At 38.0% G+C, this 24,730-nt stretch overlaps 1 protein-coding gene across 5 annotated transcripts in view; it reads right to left on the reverse strand.

Annotated features, from left to right (window-relative positions):
- Nucleotides 1-508: 508 nt before the first annotated feature.
- The window catches only part of MSRB3 (methionine sulfoxide reductase B3), an 87,726-nt gene continuing 63,504 nt past the window's right edge, over nt 509-24,730 (reverse strand). For all 5 annotated transcript variants that reach the window (XM_042468861.1, XM_042468859.1, XM_042468858.1 and 2 more), the window contains 2 exons: nt 10,585-10,682; nt 509-3,355 (listed from right to left, as the gene is read on the reverse strand). In XM_042468861.1, the coding sequence (XP_042324795.1) occupies nt 3,191-3,355; nt 10,585-10,682 (263 nt within the window). In that variant the 3' untranslated portion in view covers nt 509-3,190. The remainder of the gene's footprint in view (nt 3,356-10,584; nt 10,683-24,730) is intronic.

Consider the following 24,730-nt stretch of genomic DNA (forward strand, 5'->3'; position numbering starts at 1 on the left):
CAAGGGATGTAAACATGAAAGTTGTGTTGATGACAACACTAAAACCTGCACCCCCACATATGCATGAAGGTGATTTATCAAGGAAACCTTAGCCACAAATAAAAAGGGTATTCCATACCTTGCATTTTCAGACACCAAGTCTCAAGAAAATGTTTCCAGGCAAATTATTCTGTCACAGTTTAGGATTTCTCTAGCAGAATTCTTATCGTATGTTAAGTGGTATCTGTTGAATACTTCTATAAATGTTTCCTTCCCTAAGTTAAATCTGGATCCCTGAAATATTTTTCCAGGGTCATGACCTGTTCAGGGAATTTGTGTGTGCCTTATTAAATTGCTTCTCCCAAGGGAGGCTAAAGATTAGGAGATGATGTGTGATATCCAAAATACACACTGTCGTTGCCTGAGGTCGAAGCAGAGGAGGCTGATGATTGTGTTGGGACACAAAACATTGCAACAAAAGCACAGACAGTAGGATTTATTTATAAATTAAATTTATTATATATTTGTGTACAGCAAATATATTAAAAGATATCTCCATTAAAAATTCAGCATTGATGCCTTACAAGCAAAGAACAATTCTGAGGAAAAGTTCAAATATTCAAAATGGTATACGGCATATGCTAAAATAATATTTTTTAAAGTTTTCTCTTCCTGTAAATATCTTTTGAGATACGCAGAAGATAGTTTACAAACCCTCAATATAATATAGGCAGAGTATTATAAAGTATAGTTTTCTATGCCTATATAATTTGTGTTCAGTAGTTATGTGCACCCTTGGAATACAAAGAACAGATAACCACCAACAAACTCTCCCCAACTGTATTGTGCTCCAAAGATCTTTTGTGAAGACCATAAAGTAAGTGACCTCTATTTAGGCTTTGTAATACCAGTCATGTTAATATCCTCTACTAACATTCACAGTGAAAAACATTGCCCAGTGTTGCAGTTCAGAGAAAGAACAATGGCTTTCCACTGTTAATAGTATTACACTTCCATAGATCACATCTACCTAGCCATACTGACTCAGTTCACTGCATTCCATATCCTGCAAGTATAAATCTACCAATGGACAGCTGACATTATTGCTGATTGAAGTTTTAGTCATATATTTCTTTAACACAAGACAGAAATACGCTGAAACTTGATACTACAGTGATCCTTTACTACAACAGTGATCTGAAAAGTAAACCCCATGAATGTCCCACATTCTCATTGATGTTGCACGTTATAGATTTATGTCAGAAAATGTGACTGGAGATAACTCACTTTTCTTCCAACAAAGGCAAGGAATAAGAACAGCCCTTTTATAAAAATAAAATAAAAAGCAAGAATGACTTGACACAGAAATTGCTTGCCTTTATGTACTAACAACTGCTCAAACTAGAGAGCAATTGCATCCATGAGAGTGATGCTAACCACAACTATTCTCCTATGTATATGGCTGCATTTTGAAATCCTACATCTGTCTGTTTTTCAGCTATATTTGTTATTTATTAGTGTATCATTTTTCTCCACTGCGCTCTAAGGCTTAAAAGGTAGTAACTGTAATTTACTGGTTACAGTGCCAGTGTTAAATATTTCATGTTTGATACTGAATGGCAAAATAAGCAGTACCATAGTGCTACATTTTTTAAAAAATGCAGCTATTCTGAGTTCTAACCATGTAAGCTGTTTAAAGGCAATGCATAGTTATGCCAATCGTGTAAGAAAGCAAATTTCAGCCCTCAAATAAAGCAGCACTTTCCTGAAAGACTTTAAAATAAAAATATGTCACTAAAGGCACAGAAACAAATTTACATTAAAATATACTACTCAATCCTCAGTAAACTACATACACACACATTCTGGATATCATGGTTCCTTGTTGCATTTCTTAGTGCTTTGATTGTCCCTCTTTGTTCTAGAAATACTGTTTGGGTACTCAGTGTACTGGTGTACCTGTACACATATAGGAGCTGAAAAAGAGCAAGAGTTCAGAAGCTACAAATAGTATTTTCAGGCAGCACATTGCTGTAAATTTGCACACGAGTAAGCATATTTGTTTAGCTATTTATGCTGTTGGAAGAAAGGAATGACATCCCTTGTAATGCCTATGCAAACATTTTCAAGAGGATTGTAGGAAAGTTTGTACCTCTCTAATGAAGTATTAACTTTCAGAGTAAAATGAAGGCTGTCCTAGTTGTTTGCTTCCATGAAATAAGGCAGAGCCTGGGAAAGTTACTTTTTGGACTACAGCTCCCAGAATCTCCAGTCAGTACTGATATTACAGGATTCTGAACAGCCCCAAATTAATGTTTCCTTGCTCTTCTTCAAGGCATGACTCACAAAACAGTAAATTCATAATGTTCATGTATATGTTATTTCACTCACTGCTGGTGATTTTGCAGGACCCTCATTAAAGAAGCATGCTGAAACAAATTAGCTAATGCTATTACCATGAGCAGATAGATCAGGCATCTAAAGATTGTAGAGTTTGATGTGTAAAATGGTCAGGTCTCCACATTTGTTTAAATTCTGATTGTAATTTAAGATGTTTTAATATACTCAGAAAAGGGCAAATATCTGCTATCTGTACTGATCAGCCCAATAACAGTGAGCTCTGTTTTGATTAAGAATTAATAACAAGGTGGGAGGCAAATTACCACATACTTAACAGTAAGTACAATCGTAAGATTCTAATAGAAACCTGAGCCATGGTACAGATTGGATACAATAACCCATCCCCAAGCTTCCACTTTGAGAAAGTGTGGTAGTTACTGTTAGATGGTTGGCTACACAAGTCCTGTAAATCAGAACAAAATCCCAAAATCGCTTAAGTATTAGGCTATCAAAATCCTGTTACATATTACAGTTCTGCCTTGACTGAAATGAATTGTCATCTTCCTCCTTGCAGCCAAGGAAGGTTATATTCAAACCTATGTTAACAAAACAGTACATGGAAAGTAACAACCCGTAGAGCCAAAGATTCTCTTGCTAAGGGATTACCCAAAGCACAAAAGTAGACAATTATTTAGGTACGATTACATAACAAAATACATTGGCACTCAAGGCCTCATCTTGATACAGAAAAGAATTGCTAGTGCAGAATATCGTTACATGGTGGTTTTTTTTAAAGATAGAAGGCAATTTAGGATAACATTCTTTATAAGTCATGTAGGGACACAAGCTGTCCAGAGAACGATCTTTACTATTACAGCTCTGTCTTTTCTGGTTGGGCAGAAGTAGAGCTAATGCTTGCTTCACCATCTTGGTTCTTCTCTGCAGGCTCAAAAGACAGTGAAGCTGAATTTATGCAATATCGTTTGCCAGTTGGACGAGGCCCATCATCAAAAATATGTCCAAGGTGAGCACCACACTGAAATAAAGGATAAGTTGCATTTATTTATCATTTAGGAAAACAACACTAACAAAAAGCTGCAAGAGCAGAGGTGACTCTTGAATCAGACAAATGAGGTTTGTTTTAAATGCTTCAAAGTTTGTTGCTCTGATTGAGGAATGTAGACAAATTTTTGCTTCAGTCACAGCCATTTCTTCTTGGTAGTGATGCGAAAATACAGGCTAGAAACCAGCAGAATATTCTCATCTGTTTGCAGATATCACTCCTTAGTATGGCCTTCTATTCTAAGGAGTGATATAGACATGAGAATATTGTATTGCAACCCCCAGTATTCCTCACCATGGGCTACACTGGCTAGGGCTGTTGGGAACTGCAATAAAAGAATGTCTGTAGGGCTGCACAATTCCTAACCCTTAAATCCAATTCCTAATGCCTACTAAAATTTGCCACAAAATTCCCTTTTGGCTCCCCTTTTTTCCTCAAAGAACAGTTCTGTGAGTTGGAGTCCCAAAATAATTTCCCCAAGTTTTTAAGCTTTGCATTATTTTAATGTTCAACAACAATAACAACTACTACAGAAAAAAGCTTGTCACAGAAATCAACTACAGTACGCTTGCATTATACACGGCTTTCAGCATACGCTGAAAACTATGCCGGATGAAGGCTCGGTGTGCCCTGAAAGGGATCATGGCACGTGCACCGGCCCCACGTGCACCATGTCGTGCCATGCCACGCTGCACCACGGGCATGATCCCCATTCTTTTGAATGGGGCTTGAGCATATGCGGAATTCCCCTTACACAGGGAGATTTGGAACGGATCCCCCGCATAAGGGAAGGGCCCACTATATATGTCCACATAAAGTAACCTGGAAAAGGACCAAGATGAAAAAGATAAGTTTCTGGAGCTTAGTGAAGGGGTGGCTGTAGGGGTGATGAAGACACGCTGGGTTTCACTGCCTCTTGGGGCTGCTTCTAATTGAATGGAAACTTCTGCTGGTGCCAAATTACAGCCAGGTCAGACAAACCTAGGTCCTGAAATTTCAACATCGAAACTTATACCTTGGGATGATCCCTCAAACAGATGGGCCCTCGTGCTGTTACAAGGGTTAGGCCTTGGTGACACCATCAAGAATGATACATTAAGCATCATTAAAACAAACAAAACAATGAAAATATATGTATGCATGTGGATAGGTAGGTATACACATAAGACTATATTCTACCCCTGAAATTCCTCCCCCTGAGATATGGGGAAGATAGGCCAGACCCTGAGATTCATGACCGAATCCTGAATCTGGGAACCCTGTCAGTTCTCTGTCATGTCAGAAGAATGGCAATAAAACTGTGTGGATTCTTTACCCTCATGGTGGCAGATCCACCAGTCTGCCCCTGCTTGATGTGGGTTGTTAGTTTCAATTAGATAAAACCCACTGAATCAATGGGAAATTGGTAAGTCAACATGTAAGTTCTAGCAGTTTAGTGGGTCAACTCTATTTCAGGCTAAGAAATTTAGTCATCAGGTTTACATTTTAAGGAATTATGTTCTGAATGTCTAGCCAAAGTTGAAATTACAAATACTCCTTAATACGTTTCTGCCACGTCTTAGCGGAAGTTGCATCCTATATCCATAGAAAATTCATAGAAGAGGGTTCCTAGGTGTTGTTATTGCAGTTATTTTTTCTTGCAGGGAATATCAGTAGCAAATGACTGCTGTGAGCTGAACATAAAATGCTGACAATACCACAAAATGATTTATAACTAGCATTATAAATCTAGGCATTTTCTGGAATTACATATGCAGCTTCATGTGTGTTTGTATGACATTCAGCAAATCTCCTAGACTGTAATGAAAATAAGTATATTGCAAGTAGACTGTCCATAAGTCAGTAACTAAAATGTTCTTCTGATATTCTTAGGTAAAACAATGTGTTTGGTTTGTTTGTTTTTACCACAAATGGGAAGTGGAAAATTAATTTTATTTTCTCCAAGAAGAGTAAAGTTACACTCAAAGCTTGATCAATCCACAAATATAATATTTTAGATTTCTCACAACTTTATTCACTGCATTTCTAATGTGTGCAGAATTCTGGAATTTACTAGAACTTTGGCTGCATTATTCCATTTCACACATACTAGGATGCTTTATACAAAAGAAATGCTATAACACTGGCGGTGGCACTGTATGAGTTTGCACATTGAATCCTGTATTTTCTTAGCAGTGAATCATGCAAATACAGGAGGGTTGCTTTTTTCTAAAATTATGCTATGCTCATGAGAATTGATGTCAAGAGACTGTAAAGATGATTCAGTGGATCATATATTACTTCTTCCATGTACCTGCAGCCCCAAAGCTGTATCATATTTTAGGTTTTAGGGAGGGGTATTTAGAATTCTTGGTGAGAATACTCTAGTGCCTCACCAAAAATGTAGAATCAAAGTGCTATAATGTGTAGTGTCTTTCAGCAGAAATTACCCAGGACTGACTCAGGAGTGGGAATCTTATGGCACTCCAGCTGTTGTTGAACTGCAACTGCCTACATCTCTCACCATCAGTGATAGTGGCTAATGTTCTTGGGAACTGTAGTTCAAAAAAAATCAGGAGAACTGCATAATTCCCACCTCTGGCCTAAATCCCATTGCTGGTCCCAATTAGAGTAGGCATTTAGCAATTAATTAAATGACTCTACTCTGTTTGGACTACCAACTAGATTCAGGCCAGGGATTTTGCAGTCATCTAAATATTTTTAAACTGCAACTCCCAGTATACTTGGGAGTATACTCCCACTCCCTTGGTTATTGGCTGGGGCTGCTAGGGCTTGAAGTTCAGCAGCATCTGAAGGGCCACACAATTACAACCCCTGATTTAGGCAATAATTTGCATTTGCTACAACAGGCAGGGACACACATACAAAAACATTTTGTTGCCCCAGTTGCTATCACAGGTAGGAACACACACACACACACACACACACACACATTTTGCTGTCCCTTGAAGCAAGCAGACGTAACTGAAGTGATAATTATGCCACTGCTCTGTGCTAGAAGCAAGCCGAAGAGAGAGATATAACACAATTTCAGTAAAGGATCAAACCTATGTGTGAATATTTCACAAGGTGCCTAACTCACAACTCAGTCCATACTTGCTATACCACATGGATAAGCCACCAGATGTGGGGCTGAACATTCCATGTGTATGGCGCCATGTTCTGAACTAACGTCTTGTGTGAGGTTGGTCTTGTAAATGACAACTGTGCACAGACTGCACAGTTCTTGAGTTCCTGACCCCATAAACCCCACTGCTACGAATTGAAGAGAGCTCTAGGCAGATAGTGACCAGTAACTTAGTCATGGCACATCAGTATGCAAAGTACTTTTTTCTTTTCTGCATGATTAAACAATGTTATTGCTTCTATGGATATAATCAAATCTACAGTTAACTCACAAAGAAAAGAGCCCTCAAACAGGAAAGGAAAAAGAAAGAGAATGTGCAACCAATTTAATATTATTCCCTAAATGTACTTCAAATTAACAAATCACCAATATCTGACATTGCACATACTTGTACTATGATGTATTTCTAATAAAACTGTGAAAGCTGTTTCACAGATGATACCTAAGATGCTTTTGCTTTACAGTAAGGTAATTTTCGTCTCAAGCACTTATGTTTTTCCTGAACCAATGGCATTTCAAAGAGAGAGAGGACTGCACTTGAGAAAACAGATGCTAGAATATTTTTCTGGAAAGACTACTTAATTTTTCACCTGCTGCATTTTTATTTTTTATAGAAGAGGAGGATTTTATTCTCTGTTTAACAAAGTCAAACTCCCATTGCAAATCCTGACAGTAATGAAACCATTGTATTCTTGCAGCTGGCTACAAGATCTCTGTTGTTAGATCTATGGAGACAGGAGGAAATGATTGTAGGATGAATGCACCCTGATCACATACTGGTATAGTCCCATCAAAATCAGTGCACTGCACCACAGGAGGAAGTTTCTAAATCACAGCCTTTCTATAACTGTAAGGTTGTGAAACTGGATAATACTTTAACAATAAGAAGAGGCTGCTGATTGTTTTGTTATGCTACATTATATTAGACAATTAGAAGAGGTCTGAAAGAATAGGATGGCTTAGAATGTAGATCAACAACTCCTCCAAATGGGCAAATGTTCCTTAAGAGTGTGGAATTTATTGCTGTAGTTCTCACATTTTTTAAATACCGTGTATCCAAACAATGTTTCTTTTGTTCCAGACTATTCTCTGGAAATTCTCAGTACCAACTTCAACATCTTATCCTACCTCTTGAGTTGGTTTCTTTTCAAATCGAAGACATATCAGAACAAAAGATCTCTTCCTCCTTTCTCTCATTTATTTATTTATAGTTATAGTTCATCAGTGTATCAGTGAAATAACACTTTCACCTCAGCTCAACAAAATGTGTCCCTGGTTTTAAAACAAACAAACAAGCATTCTTTCAAAATGCCTAGTGCAAATCCAAGAAATCGCAGTAATAGTCCTCAAAAGTACAGAATGAGTGGATACAACAACTGGCAAAACTCAGCAAAACTCAAGCAGCTACTGCTATCTTTTTATATAACTCCTGATTCTTAGGAGTTTATCACACGGAGGCACATGCAGGCAAATCCTGTGCAGAAAAGGGATTTTTAAACCTGCTAAACACCTGCAAATGCAGGTTGTTTTTCAGATATGTTGGAGGAAACATAAATAATGTTAAAATAACCTGAACAGAAACCCAACAAAAACCACTCCTTTCTACTCTCAGAATTTCCCAGAAGTAAAAAGGAACGGGTTTTGACGGCTTTCTGTTCCCGTTATTTTTGCATTATTTCTCTTTCACACAAATGTTGTCCGAAAAACAACCCATAAAAGTGGGTTGTTTTCACTTTAAATCTAATTTCTTCACAGGATTCGTCTCATATGATAAACTCCTTATTGGTAACTAAAACCAATCTCCCATCCCCCACTGGGAAATGAAGATGACACTAAAATTAACCTCCTAAAATTAACCAATTGCAGTGAGAGAAACTCTTAGCTCATTGTTAGCTAAATTTAAATCATGTGGGTTATGGGGCCTTGAAAATGAACACTACAAAAGAGCAAAAAACCTCAGTTCCATTAAATGCCTGTGACAAATGCCCCATCACATCCTGTCTTGGGCCCTAAAATGAGTACCCAGTGAGGGTCCTGATAAACCAACTACAACAAGGGTCTAATCATCACTGCAGTTTGACATTGCTTTAACTGCCATGGCTCAGTGCTATGGAATGCTGGGATTTCTCTGTCAGAGAGCTCTGGTGCCACAACAAACTACACATCACAGGATTCCATAGCACTGAGCCATGACAGCTAAAATGGTGTCAAACTGCATTATTTCTGCAATTCAAATTAGACCAAGATTGGGTACTCTGATCCACTGATAAGGTTTGCTGGATCGTTCTGAAGAAACCTCCTCCAGTGGGTAAATCTATCCAGTACTGCCTCAAAGTTTTCACCAAGGAGTGAAAACTTAAACCCCATATCTGGCCTGCAATGTGCCACCACCAAAGGAATCTAAATCTGTGCTGATTGCCTTGGAGTAATAATCTCCCAGCACAGAGTCCTCTATTAGCTTACTTCTTCCAAGCTGGAGAAGGAAAACAACTAGTTTTCATCGTCCCACCAAAGAGAAAAGGGGCAGCAAAACTGTTCGCCTGGCTATGCATGGGGGAAGAAGCAGCAATTTAAGAGGGCCCAAATGATATAAGTCTCTGCTTTTGCCTGGTACAATCTTATAGATGCCAAGCAAGTATCTCCTGTCTTCTTGTGCTCTTCAAAGAATGCTTGAGATCCTTCAATAATTTTAGATACTTCTTAAACTGTTGGCTTGCTGCTTTTATTTTTAAATTGGTTTGTTGTTGTTCATTATTGTTATATTATAATATTATAATTTTCTTTTTGTGATCATTGTGAACTGCCTTGAGACTGTCTAGCGCAGGGGTAGGCAACCTGCGGCCCGCGGGCCGGATGCGGCCCGGCGAGGCCTTGGGACCGGCCCCCGCCCGGTCCTGCCGCCGATTGCCGCTGGGGCCTTTGGGGGGCAATTGTCTATAGGTGCCTCAGAAACATGCATTTATATTAACATTTTTTAAAAAATCAGCAAATTTTTTTGCGTGTCCTCCATTTTTTTAAAAAAAGGGTCCACCATTTGAAAATGTTGTCCAACATTTGTCCCGGTTTATTTATTTATTTAAATTTTTAAAAATTTATTTAATTATTTATTTTTTGGCTTCGGCCCCCCAGTTGTCTGAGAGACAGCAACCCGGCCCCTGGCTCAAAAAGGTTGCCTACCCCTGGTCTAGCGTGAAAGGCATGATCACAAATTCCAGAAACTAGTAGTTAATAATACATAGATTGGTTCTCCCAATCAGCTCTGCTAGGAAAATTAACTGAAAAAGAGTGAGCAGCTCAGCCTGTTCAAAGTTCCTTTATCTTTGTTCTGTAACAGATTCTCAGCCACATGCACTGGTCTAAAACAAAATCTCAGAGAGCAGGCTTGAGTTCTGATTAAAGCTGGTGCATCTCCAACGGACAAAACTGGCCATGAGTTACTCAGGCATTTCCACTAACTGACAAGCCAGCAACTCCTTTTCCCTGATAAGTGAGGACTGAGTCCTTAATGCCACAGAAAGCTGGCGATGACAATAGATGAAAGTAATGAGACAGATAATGAAAAACTGACAATGTCTGGTATGATTATTCACTTGGTTATTTTGGCAGATGGGACTCAGAGATGACCAAACAGATAGCCTGGGAATAGCTATTGGAGCTCTGTCAGTATAGCTCCTTGGCAATGTGTAACGATGGAATCAGTACACTTATAGTCAGTCTAATGTTCCCAACATCCGTCTAAACTATTTGCATTTAGCCTTAAGAGAGCAGAGTTCAGAGGTGAATCTTGAAAGGATGCCATCCCGGAAGACAATTTCTGAGCCCTCTGATTCCAGCCATTTATGTATGCTCTGTTAAATAATGCTTACCCCACAGAAAAACACAGATTCTCATTAGCACTTTGACTTTAGCTTATAGCCACCAGCTGTCATGCCTGTGACCCATCATGCAACCCTAATTAGTACTTCTAGTAATGAAAAGTTTTGCAAATCTTTAGATGTGGTGAGAGAATCTGTGGCCACTACGACAATTTCTGTAACCTTTAACATTAGAATGGCCTTTTTGTCTCTAAACTGACCTGACTGCAGCTTGTCTCAACCCTGTGCATCCCGAAGGCATAGTCATCAGTGAATGTAATTGTGTCAGAGGCAATCACATCATAGAAGGAAGGCCAACCTGAAAAATAAAAGAATGAACAAAAAATTAACCTGTGAGTACTTTTTGCATGTGTCTCAGACAACATTCCAAAAGTTGGAATTACAAATGGGTCTGTTAGAGATCTGACGTGCTCTGTTCGATAACTTTCATTGGATATGCAAGGCAGAGAAGGATGTTTTCAAACTGTAAAAATATTTGTCTTTCCTGCCTTAAAAAATAAAAAGAGTCCTATGTAACCTGAAAATGTGCAAACCTACACCAGCATACTAACACACTTCATCCAACAGAATCATTTCTGAATTTAATCACTCTTGAAAAAATCTAAACATGAAAGAGGAAGTTAACAGGTTCCCAGAAGAGTGGCAGCCTTACCATGAAGCAAAATGTAAAGTTCTAAAATTAAACAGGCACAAATAGAGCACAATTTTCCTGCTTACAACTTCCATTAGAGCTTGTGGGTGTTCCCCCCCCCCCCCCAAGATTATTTCCAGTTGAAAGTTACAGTGTACTGTATACAGGAGAGAGGAAAGCAGTGGGCAGGAAGAAGCCATCACTCTGGTGTGAAGATATCTAAGATTAGCACTTTACCAGAAAAAGCTAATTATAAACATTAGCCCTTCCGAAATTGAGAAATGCAAACTACCTTCTCTGCTAACTGTAGCAGTAACCTAGTAAGGTTCTTCAGTTAAATCTCTGAACAGAAATGGATCAAATGATGTACTTCCTCTGGATCTCACTACTACTGCCAGAATTTGAAATCTGCCTTCTGCAGACCGCTCTGTATCCTAAGAGCCTGGTCCCAGGTGCTGGAAAACTTCCTCAAGCAAGGTTCATGCACCAGGAGGGGGAAATGAAAACATTTCTGATTCCATTGGCACTGGATGCAGAAGTAAACTATTGGATCTTGACCAAGAAAGATCAGAACAAATACCTTGGTGTTTTGGGGAATGAATGCAAATTGAACATACTAGTCACACTAAACAAGAGCTTTATATTTCCATATAGTCTCAGAGGAGGAAGTCCATTAAACATAAGAACACAAAGGGAGCCCTGATGAATCAGTTCAAAAGTCCAGCTTGTCCAATTTCCAACAGTGGCAATTCACGTGTCTCCTGGAAGGCCACAAACAGGTCACCAAGCACCACCCTGTCTTGTTTTCTAAAGTAGTCTGATAATGTCAAGGTGGCATCTATACAGTAACATATTCCAACATATTGCTAGTAAAAACACACAGATAATATCCCCATTCACATTCTGTTTATTGAAAAAAATTATGAGAATAAAAATCAATTCTGGCTAGCTTTGCAGTATTAATAACTTTATAAAATTATGCCACTCAAAATCTGTTCAACAACTTGTACTTCTTGGTACAAAATTATGTGCTTGATTTTTGACTTGAATTTAAAGCAAAATGTGCTGCAAAAATAATCAAATGGTCACAGTCTGGACTGGAAAATTATAACAAAAAATAATAATAATGATAATGCTATCTGTTTTTCAGATGTAATGGTAGAATAAGCTAATTTAGAAAGAAGGAACAAAATAAGAGAGCATTTTCAAAGGGCTCTTAAATTTAAAATAAGTACAAAAACCTTTCACACACAAACACTGAAAATGAGTCTTCCCATCTTTTAGACATTTCCATAGAGAAACATTTCTAAGATAAGAGAACAACACTCAAGGTAGCCTCAACATAACACATATGCAAAAAGTGATGGAAAGGCAGAGCTTGGAAAAGTGATGGTTTTGGACTAAGCTCTAATAAACTCCCAATCAGCACAGCAAGGAGATTCTGGGACTTGTCATTCAAAAAGTTTACTTTTTGAAGTCCCTTAGAATAGAAAGGGCTCCATTTATTCCTTCCAGTTATCTAAAAGTAATTACTTAGGATCACAACCTAAAAATCTTGATCAAGTATATCAGATTCAGTGCAGACTGACATGGCTGCACAATACCAAGCATCTTGCAGAAGAAATATTAGAGGTTTGAAAGGTAATGGAAATGAGTCAGAGAAAGTAACCCTCTCCACAAGCATCACAATCTTCCTAGAAGACAGAGTGTTCTTAATAATAATTTCTGAATTGGACCAATTCTTTTTTGCTACAAACAGGCACCAGTACTTTAAGAGATGAATTCCTTTATTCAAAAATGTTGAGGAGGTCACCTATTCAGTGCTGTAGAAATCTTGAAATAGAACATCCCTTCCCCATTAAGAAGTGATTATCAAAGTCTCATCTTCCACCTTAGGCAAAAGCAATTCTTCCATCTTATTGGGGGGAGTTAGATAGGTGAGTTTTCCCTCCAGTTTTTGACATTAATTATATCCATGCTGCACTGTTTCCCTTTTGCTTCCATTCACCCAAAGCATACATTTAAAAAAAATTCATTACAAAATTGGATTACTCAACATTAAATTAACTGAACAGATCCATCAGAAATACTCCTCTCCTATATACCTTTTAAAAACACAAGCGCACCTCCATGTACATCTATTACTATTAGTTCTATTTTTTTTTTCTTCAGTAAGACATTTAGTTTTGCAAAGCAAGAATTATATACAACTCAAAAATACACCACAAACTCACACTTTCCATATTCAAGCAAGCTGTCTCTTGGAAATCCCAGCTTAGGTCACTGTTTCTGTTTAGTATACCTATGATATTCTTTGGTAGTGTACTTTCAGTATGAAATATCACTTCAGAATCTTACAGGAGTTAGGCTTTGTGCATCTTAATTACATCATGGAGCAAAACTGGACACAGTGACCTATGAAGTGCCATTTCATTCCCTTTCCACAAGTAACACAGCAATATCCAATATCAGCAATATTTAAAAAAAGCAGGTAAAACCTTTTTATTCAAGCCTTCTCATGACACAGATTACTGTGCTATTACTTTTTTCCACCTGTTATTATTTTACTTTTATTCTCTGCAATGAAGAAAGACTCCTAGGTTTTTTTTCCGTATTGAAAAATTAGAACCATCTAGTGGCCTTTCTAACCTCACAGTATTTCAAACCTGTTTTAAAAACAGCACAATTGCAACCAACATCTGATGCTTACTTTGGCACCCTGTATTTCATACCTGCTAGCTGGGAGCCCTCAGCCTCCTTAGGAAAGCTCCCAGCCTCCTTTTAAAAGTGAGCTTTTAGGCAATTCTTTTTTTAAAGAAGCCATTCAAGATAGCCTGCTTTATAACTTTCTCCTTGATGTAACAGGTATCAGTTTTCTCAAGATGTCTATTTATAGATGGAAAAGAAAGACTTGATGGAAAATAGTGACTATTTCAAAATGGCACATTTTAATTAAGAAAATGCCTTATCTGGAAAGCCCTAAGATCATGGCACTGGTCTATATAATTTAGCATCCTAATTTCCATTATTTGTGCATTTAGTATAACACTTAATCTCAAAGCAGCATACATGGCTCTTCAGTTTATCCCCACAATAAGCCTGTGAAATAGATCAGGGTGATGGAAGAAAGTCTAGCCCAGTGGGGACTGGAACCTCAATCTTCCAAAATCCAGTCCAGCCCTCTAACAGACCAAGTGCCTACAGGAAGCACACAGGAAGGACATTAAGAGATTGCTCCTGTTGTTGTCCTCCAGCAGTTGGCATTCTGTGGCATATTACCTCTGGACACTGAGGCTCCTGTAAACATCTTGGCGGTGCAGATCCAATATGTCCAGTACAATCCCATCAAATGCAAATGAAGAGAAACAAAGTTGAGCCTGCTATTTTTCATGGAAAGCTTTGAGACGACAGAATTCTGTCATTTACTCATCCATTAAATTCATGTCCTTCCTAAAGCTGACAAGTAGTAGAGAAAACACCAAGGGAAACAAAGAGGAAGAAGACAGTATAGAAGAGTGGACAGCAACCATACAAGCCAGGGAGGTCACTGACCTGCTAGATATGCTGCCCAGTTATTAAGGTCATCTTCAGAAGCTTTTTTTCTGGGTGCCACTGCCTACAATGGTGGGGTGAGAGGTTATCAGATGAAAAACTTTCTCAGTAGTCTGCCTCCTTCTCCAATCTATGGAATGCCCTTCCAAGAGAGATCTCCCTGGCATCTTCATTTAGTAGAATGTAGGTGCCAAGCTAAAACCTTCCCATTCCAGCAGGTATTCAGTCTTTGATTTTTATTTTGACCTTTGCTATCATTATTTAAATTTTATTGAACCAGCTCTTAACATTCTACTATTTAAATGTTTTGACATCATGTTGGCTGATTAGATAGTAAAATCATTATTTTGTAAACTGCCCTGAGGAGATTTGCTAGTTGAGTAACATATTAATATTTTAGGAAGCTAGACTGATGGGGGAAAGGACAAGCAGAGGTGAGAAGACCAAAGCATTCTGGGATGCTGGCAATGGAGAAGAGTGCAACGTAGGATTGAAAACGAGTGAAACAAATGAAAGAAGGACATTTGGCACCAATAAACTGAATATTGTACTGAGAATTATATTAACCTCCATATACAGCAGAGCAGAATCTGTGGGGTATCACACCCCACAATAACAAGATAATAAGAGAAAATGTGAGTATCTTGACCCTTCATCCCTCCCTGCTCATATTAATTGGCAGAAACGTGTGTAAATATTAATTGTATTACTTAAATTTGGTGTATGAGACAGTACTGCTTTAGAACTGGTTCAGACTTTCCATCAGAAAAACTGCAGTCCAGTCTTTCTCATTAAGTCTAACCACAGGGCTCCAAGATGTCATTGTTTTTTAAATCCCTGTTTCATAGTGGGGTATTACTCTTTTGCCTTTTCATCTCATAATCTCAAATGCCCCTACCATAAATCATATCCAGGCACTGTATCTTCTTGTGATTTAAATAGCACTCATTTTTTCACTTAGAATAAATTCACTCATTTAGTCTTTGATTTATATGTCACTTTAGCCCATAGACTTAGCAGAGTTTACAGGCATTTCTCTCCATGTTAACTGCCATATCACTTGGGGTAGGGCTGAAAAACTAGTGGCCTTTCAGATATTTTGATTCCATCAGCTCCAGTGAGCATGGCCCATAGTTAGGAATATGAAGACTTGCAAATTCAGGTATCCCTGTCTTGGGAACATAGAATCCAAGACTGTTGAATTGTGTAGAGAATAAAAGTGATCAAACTAAATTAAAATGGCGTATTAAATCTATTAATACTAACAAATTTATTAACTAACCTGAACAGTCCACAGAACACCATAATATTTATAGCATAAGTCAGTTAACGTAAAGGCAGTTAAATATTTGAGAGGAAGTGGTAACTTGGGAAGCAACATGAGATGGAGGGAGAAGAGATAGCTTCAGCCTGAGAACGGAATTTGGAAAGAAACAACTTGCATAAATTGTAGTTATATTTCTCCATCTCAGATTTTATGAGTACCCCCCCCCCTTCAGTCGCAAGGAAACAAACACAGTGCAGATTACATTTCTTTCTTCCTTTCCCTTTCTAATGAATGTGAAAATAGATCTTACAAAAATACGTTTGTCAGGATTCATTTCTTTAGCTCAGTTATCAGTAGGATAAAACTTGTTTTAAAACTCCTTTAGAAGAGAGTTTAAAATGTGAGATTTTACATGTGATTTTCTTAGGATATGAGATTCACAAGAGCATTTTTTCAATGATGACAATAGATTAATACTGTCATAAAATACAGTAACATGTACAAAACTATCACTATTAGTGGTTTTAATCAACTTTACCAGCAGCTGAAATTATTTAAACTATAAATGGTATAAAAAACAGTCAACAGAACTGTATTTTCCCCAACATATTACAATTTCTATTCAAAGAACATCTCACCAATTAAGATTCTGCCATTAATTTTATTTGCTTATTTATTTGTATTTATGGCCTGGACTAAATAAAACTATTCAACCTGTTTCATTCCTGCTAATTTCTTCTTGATCTCTTGTGTAACACTACCTTAAATCACAGGGAATGTTTTTGAAAATAGATCTTCTAAAACGTAAGTCAGTTGTAGATCTTTAGCATCAAAGGATCTGAATGGCATTGTGCTGAAGTATAACCTTAAGCTATAATTTTGAAGTGCCATTTAAAAATGTTTCCAAATAGTTTTTAAAATTTACTAGTGACCTAATAACCTCCACCCAAAAGTATTCAGTGTTGAATAATATTTTTGTTGCTCTCCCCTCAAAAGTAGTTCAATAAAACATATCACATACTGCATCTGTTTATTTTTTTTATTAATTGCTATCTCCAGGATGTTATAAAATTGCAGTTTGTACAAAGTTGTCCATGTAAAAATACTGACTGTCTCCTGCAGTTACTCAAATCTTTGACCACACAGTCAACAAAGTTTTAAACTATCAACATACTATAACAGGCAAAAATGTAGTTAAATCAAATAAGTGGAAAATGTAATTCTGCAAATACATTTCTCATTAACTAGGAATACAAAGAAAAGTCACAAATGTTCTCATCCCCCAACAAGAAATGCTTGCTAATCTCGGCAAGATTTTTTACCCCTGCACAAGTGAAAAGACTAGAACATATTTTTACATTAGCAACAACAAGAAAATAATATTGCACAAAAACATATTTTATAAAATTAAAAGCTGTAGAAAACAGAAGAAAAAAGGTCCACATAAATATATCCAGGACTGAAGGTTTTTGATGAAATTCTATTAATCCATGAAAACAATTAACAATTACTATTAACAGAGAACCTGTCATTTAATGTTTCACTTCTGCTTTGCTTACAGAAAATCCTAGCTTTTTGAAGTCTTTATATGCATATTGTGCATTTTATTGGCAAAACTGCTTTGAGGTCATTTCATAAATAAAAATAAGCTATGATATTTAAAAATAAAAACATTGGAAAATAAAAAGTTCCACCAGCAACAGAAACATAAGAATGAAATAAGATACGTTATTTTAAGCCATTTTCTCAACAAATCTAAGGTTGATCAGAGAGATAGACAAAAACAACAAGTCAGTAACACCATGGGCAGTGATGCATACTGATCATGACATTGTTGATTCTTTTAAAAATTAGTGCCTTCTAGCTTCAGAGTCATTAGAGAGCCAGCATGGTGAAGCGGTCTGAGAGTTCAAGTACGACTCTGTGGAACCAGGCTTCAAATTCTCACTGGGCCATGAAAACCTACTGGGTGACCTTGGGCAAGCCCCCACTCTTTCAGCATCAGAGCAAAGGATTGGCAACCCTGCTGAATAAATCTTCCCAAGAAAATCCCATGATAGGTTTGCCTTAGGCGGGTCGCCACCATAAGTTGGAAATGACTTGAAGACACAAAACAAAAACAAGCCTCAGAGTCAGCTCAGTGCAGCGAAACTTACCCTTATTTATTAAGCTTCTTTGGTCATTTGTTGTTGTTATGTCCCTTCAATCCAAAGCTGACTTATGATCACCTTATCCTAGGTTTACTTGGCAAGATTTATTCAGATGAAGTTTCACACTGCTTTCTTCTTAGGTTGAGAGAGTATGACATTAGTTGGTCTGGCACCCTCTTTGCTATCCTTTTATAGACAGAAGAACACATTTCTATTTTGGCAGGCCTTTAAAGGCTGATTGCTCAAGATAAAAAGCCCTTTCATGTACTGTGTTGTTTATATTTGTTGTTGGTGTTAATGGTTATGCTTTTAACTGCTTTTAATTATATTTATAATTAATTTATATTTTTAACTATTGCATGATGTATTTTTTTTTTAGTTATAGCTGTTTTAACTTTTGTAAAACACCTTGAGTCCCAGATAGGGAAAAAGATGGGACAACAACAACACTTGCCCAAAGTCATTCAGTGGGTTTCCATTGCAGGAATTTGAACCCTGGTTCCCCAATGTCCAAGCCCACCATTCAGATCACTACACCACTTTTGGCCTTAGCTACCCAAAACTGATAAGGGTAAAAGACAAATTGTGACACCTGTGATCATGCTAAATTATGGAAGTGAACAAATTAGTTAATTAGAAATGTACAAAATTAGTAATAGGCAGCTATATATGATACAAAAGACAGCTATCATGATGGGAGTGAGGAAGGGCAGTTTCATGTCAAAATAGATGGACAAATTTCAGAAGCTTTCTGCACAATGTATCAAGATATGCCAATTACTTTATTTTTCCTAAAGAAAATGAATTACTTCCACAAGCAAGTAAAAGAAAAGAGTTTTTTCTTTTTCTTTTCCCTAAGTGAAACCTTTAAATGCCATTGCATGTGTAAAATCTTAATTCCTGTTCTAGTTTTACTACATAAAAATGAAGAAAAATAAAATACACAGGTTAATTTCTATTGAGTTATTTGATGGTGATCTCTTGTAAGGTTATAACATAAGAAAACAGAGTTGCAGAGGGAATTACTAGACATTATGCTAATGTCCAGTTCCCACTATGGACAATTCAGTGATCAGCATACTTTCATATGAAGGGTTCAACAGAATTTAGAAAGTGGAACAATGCACATAACAATCTATATATCCTAACAACTTCAGAAAGTTAAAGGAGCTAGCATGGAGCTGCTTCCATCTACTGGCAACAAAATACAATTCTAAGTGAAATCCAACAAGCATACTATTAAAAGACTGATGTTTAATGTCTGTGTTTCTGTCTCCACCTGCTGATAGGGATAGCAAATCTATTTGTCCAGGTTGATATATGATTTTTGATATACCAGAACAGCAGAACATTATCAGTAATGGTTGAACAAATAACCATGGAAAATAATAAGGAAAATTATTTAATTATTTGCACATAATTAAAATTATTAAATTATTTATACATAATTCCTTTCCCTGGTTCTGCTATTTCAGCCTAGAGTTCCCTGAGAAATTTATTGGTTCATATTTGATATCAGCAACTCATTTTATATCCACACATGCAGATCTTAATACTGTCCTAATTGTAATTTGTGTGCTTAAACCTTGCAGTTTCATACATATGTAGACATAGCGTAAAAATGCAAAAGTCAGAACAAAAAAAGTATCAGATGAACTGACAAAAAGATGATGTAGTCCACTGTGTACAAACAACCCATTAGAGCCTGTCTTGTTTCCCTCTGAAGCAAAGCTTTAATTTTGCTAAATGGTTTGTAGTGTTGATTTTAAAAATACATTTGGATACATTATTACCCAGACCATGATCACTTCAAACTCAAGGATGTTGAGTTATATATGGTTGAGTTGAGTTATATAAGGATGTTGAGTTATATGATAGATACTAACAGTAAGAGAATCTGGCACATTCACAGAATTAGTCTCAAATACAGACATGTAGATACTGGCAAATTTCCTAAGTAGCCAAAGAAAAAGAAAGAAAGAAAGAAAGAAAGGTTAAAAAGTTTAAGAGAATATGTAAATAAAATTACTATGGGAGCAGCATGAAAACAGATCAGTTTTCTTGCAGAATGGGAGTAAAACTGTGTCCGGGCTCCCCAGGTATTACAAGAAATCTTCCAGAACAGTCATTTGAAAACTAACTGCTTTAACAATCCCAGCTAAAATTACAAAGACATGAAATTCCAGATCAGCACAGGAAATTCTTTGAGGTAATAAAAGAGTTGTATGACCCAGAAGATAAAAAATCTCCATGAATACTCAACTAATCGAATGAGCAATTTCGCCAGGAAAGCAAGTTGACAAATTTAGTGTAAAAGAGCAAGAATTTAAGCACAATAGGAAATCCAGCCAGCCTGAACCAATTTTCATTGGCCATTACCCCTTTCAGAGGGAACTTCCATTCTAGATAGCTATTTGATTGGGAAGGACATAATGAGGAACTACTTTGCAGAGGTTTGTTGGGTATCTGAAATATTGGGTAGATACGCTGGATTCATGTATTTATATATATCTACAGTATTCACAGAGATAAATATAAAAACAAAATAGTGGCCCACAGATTGGAAGAGATTGATATTCATTCCACAAAAAAGAGACTCAAAAATAGCAGTAATTAGAGAAACATTGCACTAACAAAGTTATGCTCACAGTTCTGAAACAAAGTGCCTGTTACAAACAGGCATAAAAGTACGGACTGGGTCCGTACTAGGGTTAGGAAGGTCCGTACAAAATGGGGCGGCACGGTTGTGATGTAGTGGGGCTGCGCGAGGGCGCCTAGGGCGCCCTTTCTGTGGCCCCGGAAGGAGCTCCATTTCGGAGCTCCTTCCAGCTTTGTGTCACTGGGCGCAGCCTTTACATGGCTGCGCCAGCAACATAGAGGAGAAAGGGGCCAAGTGGCCCCTTTCTCCTCCTCCCCGCTGCCGCCAGGTGTCCTTGGGGCTTGAAGCCCCAAGGACACCCCTTTCCAGGCCGCGGGGAAGCGGCCTTTTGCAGCTTCCCCGCGGCCTGGAAAGCAGCAGATCAGGGGCTTGGAGGCTACCGTTGTGGCAGCTGAGGCCCCGATCCGGCAGGGAAAGGGCCGGTTACAGGCCACCCCAAACGGGCGATCTGTAACACACCAAAGACTCCTACCATATATGGAGTGAGACAGCCAAGAAGACAAACAAAAGGAGTGGAAAAGATGGCAAAATGCTACAAGGAGACAGAGAAAAGGCGTAACTATTAAACACCTTCTTTGCTTCAGTCTTCTCACATTAAAAAAAGGGTGCTCAACCTGAGGAAAATGGAGCAGATGATGCAGTAAAGAAAATGCAGCACAGAATAAGTAAACAGTAGTACAGGAATTCCTGGTTAGTCTAAATGAATTCAGTTCTCCAAGGTGAGATAAATTACATTCAATGGTATTAAACGAACTGGCAGACGTAATCTCAGAGCCATTGTCAATAATCTTTGAGAATCCCTGGAGAACAGGAGAAGTCTCAGCAGACTGGAGAAAGGCAAATGTTGCCCCCATCTTCAAAAAGGAGGGAAAGAGGACACAAACAATTATTGCCCGATTAGCCTAACATCAATATCAGGAAAGATTCTAGAGCAGCTCATTAAATGGAGAGTCTATAAGCATTAGAAAGGAATGTCCTAATTACAAAAAGTTAATATGGGTTTCTAAAAAACAAGTCATGCCAGACTAATTTTATCTCCTTTTTTGATAAAATTACCAGTTTGGTAGACGAAGGGAATGCTGTGGATGTAGCATATCTTGATTTCACTGAGGCCTTTGATCAAGTCCCCCATGCTATTCTGGCAAACAAGCTGGTAAAACGTGAACTAGACAATACAACTGTTAGGTGGATTTGTAACTGGTCGAACAGACAAACCCATAGAGTGATCAGCAATGGCTACTCTTCAACCTGAAGAGAAGTAATATTACCACTCTATTCTGCTTTGGTCAGGTCTCACCTGGAATACTGTGACCAGTTTTGGGCACCACAATTCAAAAAGGATATTGTCAAGCTGGAACAAATCCAAAGGTGGGCAACAAAAATGGTGAAAGGTCTGGAAACCATGCAGTATGAGGAGAGACTTAGGGAGCTGGGTATGTTGCATATTATCTGAGGAATGGATCTGAAGAAGTAGACTTTCGCCCATGAAAGCTCATGCTGCCAATTTCTTTCTTTAGTTAATCTCAAAGGTGCTACAAGATCTCCATACATACTGTTCTACAGACAAATACAGCTATAACTTTTAAATGAGACTGTCATGCTTCAGCCACATCATGAGGCATGATTCGTTAGAAAAGACAACGATGCTGAGAAAGGTGTAAAGAGAAGAAGACCATACACCAGATGTGTTGATCAATCAAGAAGGTCATGAGCCTGAGCCTGCAGGGACTGAGCAGGGTAGTTGATGACAAGAAATTTTAGAGATGTCTCATCCACAGGATTGCAATGAATTGAGGTTGAAGGCAGTTAGCGCGCGGCCCCACTACATCACAACCATGCCGCCCCATTTTGTACAGACCTTCCTAACCCTAGTACGGACCCAGTCCGTACTTTTATGCCCGTTTGTAACGGGCACTTTGTTTCAGAACTGTGAGCATAACTTTGTTAGTGTAATGTTTCTGTAATTGCTGTTATATTGATGTTCAAGCTCAAGTAAAGCACTTACTGGGCAATGCAATGAAAATGCACACATGGTAAAATCAGATAAGCAGGATGTGCGTCACTGCTTCAGAAGTGGCACTGAAAGATGATATGGCCTGATGGTCCTGGCTGTTGTGTTATTGAGTACCACAACTTACCCCTAAGTCGTTCAATATCTATATGAAGCCAATCAACTGAAACTGAATACTGACAAACTGAAGGCTTTATGGGCATGTAGTCCCCATGTTTGAGAGATAGTCAAACTACTTGTTCTGAATGATGTTATATTCCATCTAGTGGATGAAATACTGTCCAGAGTTAGAGGTCCTCTTGCATCCATCATTGTCACTAGAGGCTAAAGTGACTTCAGTGGCCCAAACTGCCTTTTATCAGCTTAAGCTGGTAGCCCAGTCAATCATAGCTGTTCTTTCACTAGGAGATTGGGTTTACATTGTAAATGAAACCAGTATAAAGCCTTTATACAATATACATAGTACTATATCTGAGTGTGTTTAATTTTAGCAGATTACTAAAATAAAATTGTTTCATCCCTCTGCTCCTCATCCCCACCCACAAAAGTACATCAGCAACAGAATCAGGACAGAGACAGGAAAGTGTTGTGATATAAGAATACTGGGAAGATCTTCTGGTACACCTATAGAAACTGTCTATAAGCAACCTCTTAACTTTTTTCATTGTTCATATGCTCATGAAGCTGTCATCCATCTTTCAAGCCTTTCTTCTCAAGCTTTTGCTCTATTTCACATTTATGTTCATGGAGAGTTGGCTTTCTTAAATGCAAGCTTTACATACTTAAAATAGTGATGTATCTCCACACCTTGAAAAGTTTGAGCATGCCAAAACTTTTGCACATGTCCCTGGCCTAATTGTCATTAACACCAGGTGTACTCCGTAGGGTTCCTCCTATAAATCTACCAACATATATAGTCCACATCTCTCCAATGGAGGGGGAGAAGGAGCCAGATAGCCCAAGGCTTCATTCCCCACACCATCAAGTCAATAATTTCACAGAAGATCTTCAGAACACCTTGCATACTGCCCCAAGGCCTTGAAGATTCAAATTCAAATTTCCCACAATCGTGTGCAACACATTTCTGTTTTCTAAAAAGACTGGGGAATTTTCAATGCCTGCCAAGGCCATAGTACTTTAAATATTAGTTCTAAAACAGAATCATAGAGTTGGAAGACACCACAAGGGCCATCCAGTCCAACCCCCTGCTATGCGGAAACACACAATCAAAGCATTCCCAATAGATTGCCATCCAGACTCTACTTAAAACCTTCCAAATGAGGAGATTGTCTCACACCCCAAGACAGCATACTCCACTGCCAAACAGCTCTTATTATTATTATTATTATTATTATGCTTTATTTATATAGCGCTGTAGATTTACACAGCGCTGTACATACAAACAAGGTCTTTCAAATGTTTAGGTGGAATCTCTTTTCCTGTGGTTTGAATCCATTGCTCCATATCCTAGTCTTTCGAGCAGCAGAAAACAAGCTTTCTCCTTCTTCCATATGAAATCCTTTCAAATACTTAAACATGGCTTTTGTATCATCAACAATAATACCTTTGGCCTCATTGGGGCATCCAATTCAAGGAAAATATTCTGTTCAGTGCACCAGCATTCAGAGATTATAGCTGATGTTCCAGAGCAGATGACATTCAGTATGTAGAACCCCAGCCAGCTTGTGAAACAGGAACTACCATTCTGTATTGATTTGGCTGGGAGCAAAACCTACTGCACTCCATATAATGTATGTGACAGCAGAAATGCATAGGTTTCTGTTCATATTGATCTCTTATGGATGTATTCATTAAGAGACATAGCCAAATTAGTCTCCTGCAGGTAAATTGTGAACCTTACAAAACTAATCTATTTCTTTGCAACCTAAGGTTCCAGATGAATGAAGTTTGACCGAAGCATATGGAAACATTTTTTGTCTGGACAGTCATTCTCAGAATTCCCCAGGTGTTGTAGGACTTGTAGTCCAAAAAGTAAGTATTCCAAAGCTCTGGAAGACCATGAAAAGCAAAGGATAATGGAGGACGTCTGTGTTATCTCTATGCAGAACTCAAATA

This window comes from Sceloporus undulatus, chromosome 5, assembly GCF_019175285.1.
Source record: "Sceloporus undulatus isolate JIND9_A2432 ecotype Alabama chromosome 5, SceUnd_v1.1, whole genome shotgun sequence".
NCBI lineage: Eukaryota > Metazoa > Chordata > Lepidosauria > Squamata > Phrynosomatidae > Sceloporus > Sceloporus undulatus.